This window comes from Lepidochelys olivacea (assembly GCF_965140295.1).
Source record: "Lepidochelys olivacea isolate rLepOli2 genome assembly, chromosome: 7".
Classification (NCBI taxonomy): Eukaryota; Metazoa; Chordata; order Testudines; family Cheloniidae; genus Lepidochelys; species Lepidochelys olivacea.
In genome coordinates, this window is record NC_140417.1 from 79,072,849 (window position 1) to 79,086,710 (window position 13,862).

At 46.9% G+C, this 13,862-nt stretch overlaps 1 protein-coding gene across 2 annotated transcripts in view; it reads left to right on the forward strand.

The window, feature by feature from the left end:
• The first annotated feature begins 1,121 nt into the window (after positions 1 to 1,121).
• The window catches only part of LOC311524170 (solute carrier family 22 member 15-like), a 57,572-nt gene continuing 44,831 nt past the window's right edge, over positions 1,122 to 13,862 (forward strand). For both annotated transcript variants that reach the window (XM_084635016.1, XM_084635015.1), the window contains exons 1-2: positions 1,122 to 1,403; positions 5,341 to 5,487. In XM_084635016.1, the coding sequence (XP_084491142.1) occupies positions 1,320 to 1,403; positions 5,341 to 5,487 (231 nt within the window). In that variant the 5' untranslated portion in view covers positions 1,122 to 1,319. The remainder of the gene's footprint in view (positions 1,404 to 5,340; positions 5,488 to 13,862) is intronic.

The window sequence follows — 13,862 nt, forward strand, 5'->3', positions numbered from 1 at the left end:
AAAGGAAGCTGAGGCTAATCTGGACAATGGCTACACCAGCCATACATTCTAATTCAGGAGAAACAGTGTGATTGTCAGCATGCTGGCTATCATTTGTATAATTCCTCCAGATCTATGTTAGGGTTTATACTGGCACCCACTGCTGTGGTATCTGAGCGCCACGCACAGTTGCTGTAACATGGTTCCTAGTGGGCCTCAGAGCAGATGTCTGCACTGCAATGTAAGCCCAGGGTTAGCTGAACTTGAGTTAATGGACACTGGGTTTGTTAACTTAAGGCTTAAGTGTCTACACTCATTTGTGACCCCAGGCTAAGAACTGTTGAACCCTGGGTCCCAACCTAGGTCTCCAATATCTACACTGCATTACGCAAGCCCAGATCCACACAGCCATATCCCAGACTGCTTCGTGCTCTCCAAAAATATGGCCACTCTAGCCCTTTGTTTGCAGTGCAGTATGGGAAAACCCAACTGTTCACTAAACTTGCCTATGGAGAAAAGAAGAAAGTCAGCCTGGGCGTTGCTTTCAGTAGAGTCCTAGTGGACAATGCTAGTGGAGCTGCATCTACACTGCCTGCAAAACAACAGGGCTTGGAGCCTGATTCCCAGCTTGACTCAGGTGTGGATTCTCCATTCCTGGGGGACGGCGGGTCTGAGCCCTAGGTTAGCGTGGATGGAAGGGGGGGTGGGCTTCAGTTTGAACCTTGGGCTTACGCTGCAGTGTAGACAGAGCCTTCAGCTCCTCTTCCCTCCACAAGTTCTGCTAGGGCCCCGCTCCTGTTTTGCTTTCTAAGTTACTGCGCCTCAGGCCATGTGCTTCCCACGGAGACCTCCGGCTCTGCCCCTGCTGTTTGGGGCAGTTAGGGTGACCAGGTGTCCTGATTTTGTACGGACAGTTCCAAGATTTGGGGCTTTTTCTTATATAGGCACCTATTAGCGTGAAAAATCCGGGCGGGGAGGGTATCTGGTCACCAGCGGCAGGGTCCCCTCAGCGCCGCCACGGCTGTTCGCGGCCAGTTACTCGCCTCTCTCTGCAGACGCGGCTCCCGCCGTGCCAGGCCCGAGGAAGCTACAACGCCCCCGCCCGAGCTCTGGGCAGCGCCGCTGGGCGGACGCGCCCACCGACACGGGGGCGGCGCCTCTGGGGCCGCGGACGTCGCGCCAGCCTCGCGCGCGGGGAGGAGACCGTTGGTGCCTGGGGAGGGCCACGCTCGCCTCCCGGCTGTCGCCCGCTGCCTCTTCCCTCCCCTGCGAGCGGAGGCTTTTCCTGCCGCTGGAGGGCGCCCCCCGGTCGCGCCTGGTGGCGGGGATGCAGCGGGGCCATGGAGCTGGACGAGGCGTTCGGCTCGGTGGGGGAGTTCGGCCCGAGCCAGAAGCGCCTCACCGCCTTCCTGGTGCTGCTGCAGGTGGGCGGGGGGACGCGCGGCTGCTCAGCCCGGCCGGCCCCGGTCCCGGTCCCGGGCGGCGGCCTGTCCCCCCTTCGCTGCGGGGGGGTGGAGACCCAGGGTGCCGCGGGGCGCTGGCTGGGGCGGGCGGGGCGCTGTGGGGGCACGGCGGGATTTCATGGGACGCGAGAGGGACGAGGGCGGGTGGCGGCTGCCCGGAGGACTGGCGGGAGGGCGGAGAGGGCGCAGGAGGCTCTTTCCCTTAGCTCCAGCAAGCGTCCGTCCGCGCCGCCGGCGGTGCGTGTCTTAGACCCTCCGTGCGCCCTGGACTGGGGGGCGGGGGTGCCAGACTGCAGCCTGAGTGGCTGCGCCGCGTCCCCCGCCAGCGGGGAGCTGGGCGTGCCTGGATGAGCTCGGCGTGGCTGGCAGGGGAGAGGAGGGAATCCTGGCCCTGAGCGTGATTTCCTCTCAGCCGCGGGGCTGGGTTTCTTTCTGGGTTATTGGCACGGAGCCCTGCTGTGACCCCGACGCTGGCCTCGCGTTGTAACCTCCTGGGATGTTTGCACTAACAACCAGAAGATCTCGCTGGCTCTCCCAGGAGTGCAGCCTCTCCCAAAGAAATAATGTGGATACAGTATTATAAAAATAAATGTCAGATGAAAGTTCTGTCAGAATAGTTTTATATCGTTAGGCAAGAAGGTTATTGAATATTAAACTAGGCTGTTCCTTGTTCATGCATCACCTACAGTGCAAACCAGTAACTTTTTATGCTTTTAAACAGATGTTGTTATTGGTTGTTTATCTTTTGAAGTTCCCTTGGGCTTTAGAAGGCCAGGCTGGCAAAATTTACATGTGTTGTTTTAATATAAGGAGGAAGCCTGGATATGCACGAGCCAGGATACAAATAATCTTTGGTAGTAAGTTTTATATTTCAGCCTGTGAATATGTTGACACAGTGTGAGAAGTAATCTCCCCCTCCCACCACCTCATGCAATCAGTAGATTGAGCTATAGTACTGCAAGTCAAGAACTCCTGTGTTCTCTTCTTGTGTCTGTCAGTGACCTGCTGTACGACCTTGGGCAAGTCTTTTAAGTTCTTTACATATTATTTTTCCCTATTGTATAGTTGGGATAGTACTTAAATATCCTGTAGGATTGTGGAGAATAATCGCTACATTTTTCTGTAGCGAAGTTTACAACTGGCGTTTCAAGATTAACTCCAGGAAGATTGCCTTGTAGCTACAGTGTAACAAAACAGCATGAATGGTGTTGAAAAAGCTGCTGATCTTTTAGGCTCCACTCACATAAGATAGATGAAGGTGTTGGAGTTTACTGTTTCTAAATCGTTCCTTTTTTTAAAAAAATCAAATGTAAAGAAAACAAACAGACCACCAGTGTCTTTTTGATCATGACCACTTCTTGTTCTTCAGGATTTCTTCTGCAGTGATCTGAGATGGAGTTGCTAGATGAACCCTATGTTTGCTGCTCCTTGCATTTTTCATTGTCAGAGATGTGGTGAGGTATTTGGGGGTATATGTGAACTTCTCTCATCCAGAAAATGCTATCATTTTTCTAGATTTCATCTGGAGATAAGAGGTAGCGTCTTCCATGGTTTTAGATAGATGGTTTTCAGTTCTGCTGGTAGGAATGAGCCTCAAGATGGTTTAGGACCTTGGTGTAGATAGAATAGCTGTTACCTTGGCAGTTTGCTGGCCGCTTTCTGTTTGAAATCTAACATTCTCTTGCATTTGTAATGGAACTGTTTGGCATGCTTATTATAGTATTTCTTCAGTCCTCACCGTTCTTTTGTAACTTCTTCAGAACTGATTGTCTTTGGCTATAGAAGCACTTAAGTTTTTTGTTCTGCCCATAAGTCTTGGGGCTGATGCTAGGCAGCTGTCTCTAGCTCATCTGGTTTTTCAGAAGATCTAAATACCCAATAACTTCCATTGACCTAATTATTGACTAACATTAGGTACCCATTTTTGAGAAAGTTGGGCATGGTTCATATGCAAACAGTTTTTTTAAAAAAAGTGCCATTTTAAAAAGACAGATATGAAATATCTAAATATTTAAAACATAAGAGGTAATAGTAAAAACATTTTTTCAATGAATAGTGTATCTTAAGTGTTTCTTTAAATAAGACCTTTTAATTGAATACTTCTCTTACTTAGTTCATTAAAATGTCAAGCCTTAGGAAAAAGTGTATAATTTTGTTTCATTCCTAAGTACAGCATACTTTCTTTTTTTATTTCTAAAACTGCATCTATTTATGCATAAATCATATTTATGACTAGGCATGTAAAAGCATTGTTTTCAATGACAAAATTGGCTAATCCAAATATAAACAGATCCAATCTCCAAATCAAACTGCAAAACTAGATGTATTGGACCCTGCTGGACCTGTTGGGGGAAACTAGCTCCAGAGTTGAATTCCTTCCATTGACAATACAGCATCAAAAGGTGGTTAAGGTTTGGGTATATATTATTTTTCAGGAAAGTTGGTTTAAATAAAAAAAAAATTAGAAACACAGAACTAAGATTGCACTTCTCGTAGAAGGCATTCAAACTTACTGTGGACCTCTTGAGGCCTGCAGGAAAGGAGAGCCTCCTCATGAGCCTTATCATGGAAAACTTTCTTTTTTTACTATGTAGCCCAGGGGGTCTTGGGGCTTCAGTCCTGTCACTGTGAGAGGCACCTGCTCAGGACTTTAGCCCTGCGGGAACAGGGGGTCTTGGGGCTTCAGCCCCACTCCCGCTGAAGCCCTGAGTCCTGGCAGCTGTGCCCTGTGGGGCTGAAGCCCTGAGACGCCCCGCGCCCTAGTGGGCAGAAACCAGAGGTGATGTGTGTGGGAGGGCACATAGGGTCACGTGCCCTCCCAGATTTTTGCGAGGGTTTGCTGGACCAAATCAGTCACACTGTGCTGGAGGGCCCCCTCCCTGCATGGCAACTGCTGGAGCCAGCAAGCTGCGAGCTGCAGCCGTGGGGAGAGGCTATGGCAAACAGCTGGGAGATGCAGGGAGAGCCACTGCTTCTGTTGCTGCTGCCTCTCCCCACTGAGCTAAAGTGGCAGCTCCAGCTGTTTGCCACTGATTTTCCATGCAGAGCTAATGCCTGGGAGCTGCAGGAAGGGGCCGTTGAAGGTAATGGGGGGCATGCTGAGGGCTTATGAGTATGACCCCAGCTGTTGGGGGGAACCTTTACATTATGCTCCCCCACTCTCATCAGGCACCAGTTGTCTCTAGCAGAAGCCCTTAGCCCCACTGCTCTGCCACAGGGCAGAATCCTCAAGTTCCTCCCCACCCCAGTCTGTTAGGTGGAGAATGGGGGGAGGGATGGGGCTCTGTGAGCCGCACTTTAACTGTAAAAGAAACACATGCGGCCATTTGACCACCCCTGATCTAACCTCCCTAGTGATCTGGTTCAGTCTCTGTAAGGAGAAAAGCTAGAGGTTTCTAACTTCATTGGTTTGCTGTACTGATTTGTTGCTGGAATTGGTATTCCTTAGTGATGTTACTAAATAAAATGTTAGTAACTCTTGGAAACAATCTTTAATTGAATTAAATTTTGGCCTTTGGTGCTAGATCAGCTAGAAGTCCCTAGTAAAGTAGTTTATAATGTCCTTTCTGTGTTCTTGCTACAAAGCAGCAAAAAAGAAGTTTGAAGAATTTTGAAATTTGCGGGAGGGTTGCAAAATCAAAATGTTAATAAAAACCCACTGAAAATCTTAAATATGACATGATTGCTGTCCCTTCAGAATGCCCTGGCCTGTGCGTTCCTGTCCAGAGACTTAAAGACAATATACTAGCTGAGCTGTTGTGATTTTGAATTAAGAGAACTATTGTAGCTCAAGTTTTAAATATTAGTTCAATGAAGAGGTTAAAATATTTATGATAAACAAGAGGGCAAAATATCATGTAAATTGTTTATCCTAAACAATTTTGTCTCTTCTTTTTAGGTATATGTGGCCTGTCAGTCTATGCTTATTGTACTAGTGGGAGCTGTGCCAGAGTATCATATTGACCAGGGAGAAATTCCTACTAGCACAGAGGAGCTTGCCAGACATGTCCGATTTGCAGATAAGTTCACATCTATAGCAACTGAGGCAAGTAGTTTGTGCTATATCTTTTCTTAACGATTCTTTTCTGTTCTCTGGTTTATTCCTTTATCATCAGTGCAGGATTCTCTCTTGTGAAGCCTGAAGAAGACTTAGTTGAATATGTTGCTTGCACAAATTGTAATTCTTCTGTACATGAGGACATAGGAATTGCTGAAGATAAAAAGGTCACTTGGGCCAGGCATCTCACTTTTTGACTTACTATAACTCACATGTCTCTGCTTTATTACTATTTTCTTCAGTTTCCTTAAATCTGTAATCATGTCTAATTGTTCAAATTGCTATTATCTTTGGCTTAATTAGCATAAGTTCAGTATTCTTCTGAGTAAAAGGGGTTAAATTCGCTTTATAGTCTTAATTTAATGATTTTTAGGATTGGTTTTTTTTTTTCATCCCAGATCTTTTTGAGCCCGTCACTAAAGAGGACAACTTACTGTAGCTTACATCATTTAATTACATGTTTGAAATCTTACATCAGCCCACTATACAGTCAGTTTGCTACTGAAAATGAATTCAGCCTCTGAAGAAATACTTATGACTCAGGAAGAGCTAATGAGTTGGAATGATTTTTTTGTTCTGTTTTGTATTGTTCAGTGTAATAAATCTTGACTATAGTTGCATCATGTCCTCCCATAGATTGCCCTATAGGAGGATTAAAATTATTCTGAAAACTAAGTTCACACAACTCTTCTGGATTTCCCAAAATATCATTCCATATTGAGGGGTGGAGGTGGACTGGACCAGGATTTGTATCCTGGGGACTGGACATAGCACTTCGCCCTCTAGTTTTATGTGTTTTGTTGCATTTGTTCAAAGCCAGCTGTTCTTTGTGTTACTTTCTGGGCCCCCATCACCCAGGAAATACATGCCTTAGGAATATCCCTGCCTGCATCAAAACTTTTTTTTGAGAGGGTTGCCTGAATTCTCGTAGAAACGAGTTATGCTGATTGATTGCCAATTTTCAGTTAACTTGCTAGGGAATGTTATCTAGGCCAGGGGTTTTCAAACTGTGGTACATGAGTGTGATGGCCTATCCATTCACTTCACAACAATTTTTTAAGAATTGGTATGTGAACCGGTAAAGTCTGGTACTTGTTGATCTAGAGAAACTATTCATCTGTTTCTCCTCTCTTACTGCTGTCCCAAAACCTAGCCATGTAATATTTGTCTGGAAGGGTTTAAGGACTAGATGCAGTTGGAGAAATGATGCAACATTGACTCAAGTCCTCTGTGTGACAGATTTTGTGACTGTTGTGGTCAGTTTTTCAATATGTCCATCACCTCTGAGCTTAAAAGCAGAATGATATTGAAAATGTGATAAAAAAGCATGCAACAAGGTCAGCCCCACCCCACCACACCTGGGAGCAGAACAGCACACTTAGGCCTGGTCTACAGTACGCGATTATATCAAAATTAGCCGTGTTATATCAAATTAAAACTAAATCCGTCCACACAACCAACCCGGTTTTGTCGACTTTAAGGTCTCTTAAAACCGGTTTCTGTACTCCACCTTGGCAAGGGGAGTAGTGCTAAAATCAACATTGCTGTTCCAAATTTGAGGTTCTGTGGACGCAATTCGATGGTATTGGCCTCTGGGAGCTATCCCAGAATGCTCCATTGTGACTGCTCTGCACAACACTTTCAACTCAGATGCACTAGCCAGGTAGTCAGAAAAAGCCCTGGGAACTTCTGAATTTCATTTCCTGTTTGGCCAGCGTGAAGACCTGATTAGCGCAGGTGAACCATGCAGAGTCCACCAGCGCAGGTGAACCATGCAGTCCCAGATGTGCAAACGAGCTCCAGCATGGACCGAGCAGGAGGTAGTGGATCTCATCGCTGTTTGGGGAGAAGAATCTGTTCAGGCAGAACTCGGTTCCAAAAAACAGACCGCAAACAAATTTGCGAAAATCTCCCGGGTAATGATGGACATAGGCTACTCCAGGGACACACAGCAGTGCTGTGTGAAAATCAAGGAGCTCAGGCAAGCCTACCAAAAGACTAGAGAGGCAAACGGGAGTTCCAGCTCACAGCCCCATATATGCCGTTTCTACGATGAGCTGCACGCCACCACTACCCCACCACTGTCCATGGACACCTGCAAGGGGTTCTCTCATGGAGTGGGGAGGATGATTTTTTGGAGGAGGAAGAGGAGAAGGAGGAGGACAGTGCACGGGCAGCAAGCGGTGAATCCGTTCTCCCCGGCAGGCAGGAACTGTTCATCACCCTGGAGCCAATACCCTCCACCCCCTCCCAAGGTGGGCTCCGAGACCATGACGCCGGAGAAGGCACTTCTGGTGAGTGTATTTTTGTAAATACGATACAGGGTTTAAAAGAAAGTGTGTTTACTATTCATTTGCCCTGAAGACTTGGGATGCATTCGCGTCCAGTACAGCTACAGGAAAAGTCTGTTCACGTTTGGCTTAAAAGGTCAGAGCCCCGCAGTGGGGGTGGGGGGAAACCCGTCCTCGCTGGCCTGTTAGTGTTTGACCTAAAGGGCACGGGGTGGGGTGTGTGTGTAGCGATCATCCCAGAGAGACTGCAGGCCCTCCTTTTAAATGGCCAACCCACCAGGTATTGCTTGGTATGGGAAAGGAGGGCACTGCAGTTCGAAAGCATTGTAATGAATGCAGAAGAAGCAGAACCCCTTGTGCCCCTAGCGCTTACCGTGGCTGCCTGCAAGCTGAATGCTGTTGCTCAGCCTAGTGTGATGCAGTCACACCAAACTGGCAGGCACTCAGTATAAAAGACAAAATACTACCTTGTACAGAAATAACATGTGCTAGGTACTATGAATTGCTTGTTTCACTGAGAAACAGTCTCCCCTTTGTTCTCTAAAATGTATATTTTAAACTTCTGCCCTTCCTTTTTCTCCTTCCGCAGGTGCAAATGTTTCAACGTGCCCCCTATCAACTCCGTCCCAGAGGCTGGTCCAGATTAGAAGGCGGAAAAAACGCACTCGGGATGACATGTTTGCCGAGCTTATGCAGTCCTCCTGCACTAATAGGGCCCAGCTGAATGCGTGGAGGAAAACCATGGCAGAGTCCCGGAAAGCATTCAATGACTGCGATGAGAGGAGGCAGGCGTGTGATGAGAGCAGACAAGATGCCATGCTCAAGGTGATGGGGAAGCAAACTGACATGCTCCGCTGTCTGGTGGATCTTATGGGGGAAAGGCAGCAAGAGCACAGACAGCCACTGCAGCCCCTGTATAACCACCCTCCCTCCCCAAGTTCAATAGCCTCCTCACCCAGATGCCCAAGAACACAGAAGGGGACGCTCCGGAGACCCACCCACTCCACCCCATAGGATTGCCCAAACAGCAGAAGGCTGGCATATCCTTAAATTTTGATTTGTAGAGTGGCCTTGTCCTTCCCTCCTCCCTCCCTGCCCCACCTGACCCGGGCTACCTTGTGATTTATCTCTCTGTGTTTTTAATCAACTAATAAAGAATGCATGGTTTTGAAATAGTGACTTTATTTCCTCCGCAAGCTGTAATCGAAGGGCGGGAGGGTGGTTGGCTTACAGGCAATTAGAATCAAGAAAGGGGGTGGGTAACATCAAAGAGAAACAAACAGAACTGTCACACTGTAGCCTGGCCAGTCATGAAACTGGTTTTCAAAGCTTCTCTGATGCGCAGCACGCCCTGCTGTGATCGTCTAATCGCCATGGTATCTGGCTGCACGAAATTGGCCGCCAGGTGATTTGCCTCGACCTCCCACCCCGCCATAAATGTCTTCCCCTTACTCTCACAGAGATTGTGGAGCACACGGCAAGCAGCAATTACAATTGGAATACTGGTTTTGCTGAGATGTAACCTAGTCAGTACACTGCGCCAGTATGCTTTTAAATGGCCAAATGCGCACTCTACCACCACTATGCACTTGCTCAGCCTATAGTTGAACTGCTCCTTACTACTGTCCAGGCTGCCTGTGTACGGCTTCATGAGCCATGGCATTAAGCAGTAGGCTGGGTCCCCAAGGATAACTATAGGCATTTCAACATCCCCAACAGTTATTTTCTGGTCTGGGAAGTAAGCCCATTCCTGCAGCTGTTCAAACAGACCAGAGTTCCTGAAGATGCGAGCATCATGCACCTTTCCCAGTCATCCCACGTTGATGTCAGTGAAACGTGTCTTGTGATCCACCAGTGCTTGCAGCACCATCGAGAAGTACCCCTTGCAGTTTACATACTGGCTGCCCTGGTGGTCCAGTGCCAAGATAGGGACCTGCGTACCATCTATGGCCCCACCCCAGTTAGGGAAGCCCATTGCAGCAAAGCCATCCACAATGGCCTGCACATTTCCCAGAGTCACTACCCTGAATAGCAGCTGGTCAATGATTGGTTTGGCTACTTGGATCAAGCTGCCCCCACAGTAGATTTGCCCACCCCAAATTGATTCGCGACTGACCGGTAGCTGTCAGATGTTGCAAGCTTCCACAGGACTATTGCCACTTGCTTCTCAACTGTGAAGGCTACTCTCATTTTGGTATCTTGGTGCTTCAGGGCAGGGAACAGCGAGTCACAAAGTTCCATGAAGTTGGCCTTACGCATGCAAAAGTTTCTCAGCCACTGGTAATCATCAGATACCTGCAACACTATGCAGTCCCCCCAGTCTGTGATTTTTTCCCGGGCCCAGAATTGGCGTTCCATGGCATGAACCTGGCCCAATGCCACCATGATGTCCCAATCGCCACGTGCCGTGCGTCCAGGAACTTCTGTGTCCATGTCCTCATCACTGTCGTAGTCGCACTGTCGTCGTTTCCCTGCCCGGTTTTGCAGGTTCTGCCCATACTGCTGGATAATGCGCGAGGTATTTACAATGGTCACAACTGCAGTGGTGAGCTGACCGGGCTCCATGCTTGCTGTGCTATGGCGCCTGCACAGATAATCCAAGAAAAAAGGCGTGAAATGAAGGAGAGTGGGAGAGCAGAGTTGCAGCAGAAGCAGTGGTGTACGGTTTACAATGGCATACTGCACGAGTTGCAGGACAGCAGAGTTTTGCAGACCTACTGCACTGTCTGCTGCAGGAAAGCAGAGTAGCAGTGGAAGCAGCGGTGTATGGTGTAAGATGGCTTTCAGGCCTTCTGTACGAGTTGCAGGACAGCAGAGTTTTGCAGACCTACTGCACCATCTGCTGCAGGAGAGCAGAGCGGCAGCGGAAGCGGAAGCGGTGGTGTACAGTTGATGATGGCAGAAAAAAGGCGTGAAACAATTGTCTGCCGTAGCTTGCACGGCGGGAGGGGTGGCTGACGACATGTACCCAGAAACACCTGTGAGACTGTTTTTGCCCCATCATGCACTGGGAGCTTAACCCAATGGGCAGCGGAGACTGCAGGACCTGTGGGATAGCTTCCCATAGTGCACCGCTCCGAGAGTCGATGCTAGCCTCAGTACTGTGGACGCACTCCACCGACTTCACACGCTTCGTGGGGGGACACAAAATTGATCGTATAAAATGTCTTCTGAAAAATCGACTTATATAAATTCGATATAATTTCATACTGTAGACGTACCCTTGGGGCAGACCAGGGAAGAGAGAAGACTTGCAGCTCCTGAGAACAGAGCTGAGGAAAGGCAGGATCTCTTCCTATAACAACTGCCCAAAGGTCCCTCCCTGAGGGAACAGAGGACCTGCTTCTGATAGAACCCAAGAGGGAAGCATTCTACCCGCCTCACCGCCCCACCCAAAGGACTCAGTTTGTTTGTGCCAATTTCCCTTGTTTTGTTTATGGACCACTCAGCAGAGGAGAGACTTTTCACCCCAAAAGTTAAATATCTGAATTAGGGATATGTAAGTGAAGATATTTTCTCTGCCATAATTAGAGTTGCTACCCTAACATTTACAATGCAAGTTTTGATCATTTACATTTAAATTTTACTATCAAGGCGATGGCTCCTGTAGCTCAGATCCTTTCTTCTTGGATAAACGTGCCTGGATATAGCTTAATGTATTTTTATACTGATGTTTCACCTACATATCAAGGACTTCATTATGTATTTCAAATCCAAAACTTTCTAGCCACAGACTGAAATGAGGTCCAGCTGTTAAAATGTAGTCATTATGCATTCCATTTGACATTTCGGAGTACTTGTGGCACCTTAGAGACTAACACATTTATTTGAGCATAAGCTTTTGTGAGCAAAAACCTACTTTATCAGATGCCGACACAGACTATCATGGCTACCACTCTGAAATTTGACATTTTGTTAGTCACTTAACCAATGTTAAACTCTGTTGTTTTTCCTCAAGCAGAGCTCCAGATTTATTCAAGAGGGGCTTTACCTTCTGTAGTAAGGACTACATAATACGTTCTCAGTGTAAACATAAAGAGCCTGCTGTCAACATTTTGCATGGTTGACCCAATGATTTGTTACCCAGTAAGATTTGGCAGTATTTTTAGTTTTTCTCAGGCTTTGTACTTAACTACAATAATTTTCATCTAGAAGTCAGTTAAACATACATCATTTATAATTACTTGATTGATTACAGAGTTTTGGATTTAAAATCCATTTCTTAATGTTTTGATAGTATGTTTTTACAATATAAAATAAGACTTGATCTTTGCCACTATTTATCATATACTTTTGTTTTTCAGCTTATGACTTTTAATTATTTCTTTTTTCTACAATTTTGTCATGATCAGATCATTTTATGAATTTTGCCAAGTCACTTGGAAAGTAGGGCTGAACTGTTATCAATTTATATTATACATTATTTAATGGTGGTAATTAAAAAAATCTCTGTAATTTTCTTGAAATTAATGGGATGGTTATCAATATTTTTTTAGAGATCTTCCCATTTTATTTATTTTCCATATTATGGACACAAGCAACAGTAACTGTGTGTGTGTAATCTGTTCTGCAAAAGATGCTAGGACTTGATTGTGTGGATCCTTTGAAGATGGCTATGGAATATTTTACTGTGAATTTGCAGTAGTTGGTCAGTCTCCTTAAAGTTCAGATATGAAATATGTACACTAACTCCTCGCTTAATGTTGTAGTTATGTTCCTGAAAAATGCAACTTCAAGCAAAATCATGTTGAGCCAGTCCAGTTTTCCCATAAGAATTAATGTAAATGGGGGGGGGGTTAGGTTCCAGGGGAATTTTTTTCACCAAACGAAAAAATATATATACACACACAGAGTATAAGTTTTAAACAAACAGTTTAATACTGTACACAGCAATGATGATTGTCAAGCTCCTTGAGGAGGTGAAGTTAGAGGGTGGGATATTTCCCAGGGGATGCCTTACTGCTAAATGATGAACTAGCATTTGGCTGAGCCCTCAAGGGTTAACACATTGTTAATGTAGCCTCATACACTACAAGGCAGCATGAATGGAGGGAGGGGAGACAGCATGGCAGACAGAGACATACACCGTATATGTGTGTGTGTGAAAGAGAGAGAGAGAAATGCATTGCCTTTTTAAGTGTATCAGGAACTTGAGACAGCAGCTGCAGCCAGCAAGCTCTCTCCATCCTGAGCCCTGTCATATCCCCACCCTGCTCTATATGGAGAAGGGGTAGGCGGGGGGCAGGAGCAGGGGGGAGGGGAACACCCTGACATTAGCCCCCCTCTCCCTTCTTCCCACCCCCAACCCCCCGCACAGGAAGCAGGAGGCACCTGGGAGCAGCTTCAAGGCAGAGGGTAGGAGCAGCACATGGCAGTGTGGGGAGGGACAGCTGAACTGCTGGCAATCGATAGCCTGCTGGGTGGCTGCCGCACAGGGAACTTAGGGGAGCGGGGAGCTGATAGGAGGGCTGCTGGTCCACCCTGGTTCCAAGCCCGCACCAAGTTCCTAGCTCCAACGGGCTGCTCTTCCTGTAAGCAGTGGACAAAGCAGGCAGCTGCCAAACAATGTTATAAGGGAGCATTGCACAACTTTAAATGAGCATGTTCCCTAATTGATTAGCAATGTAACAACGAAACAACGTTAACCGGGATGACTTTAAGGGAGGAGTTACTATATGTGCGAAAATGGCATCCTGGGGTTCCATGCTTATTTTCTCAGACTGCCAGATGTCATGCATCTCATATGATACTCATGCTTCCCCACACTCCCCTTCAATTTGCTCTAACTGTGACCTGAAGAGGCTACATCTAGGGATGGAGAGGATAGTTCACTTCCATACCTGTTTAGTTTGAGCTCTCTAGAGAGACTGACAACAACAATGTCACTTTGTGATAATTGTGGTAGTGGTTTTAGGTATGTGGACACCAGATCACTATGACCTGGGCTGAATATGCCAGCACACTTCATGTAGGCCTGTGGTTCTCAAACTTGGCCTGATACGGCAACATTTAACCCAGGGTCTCTCTTCCCATTTAGCAATATGGGAAGTACAAGGTGGTTGCAACCTCCCA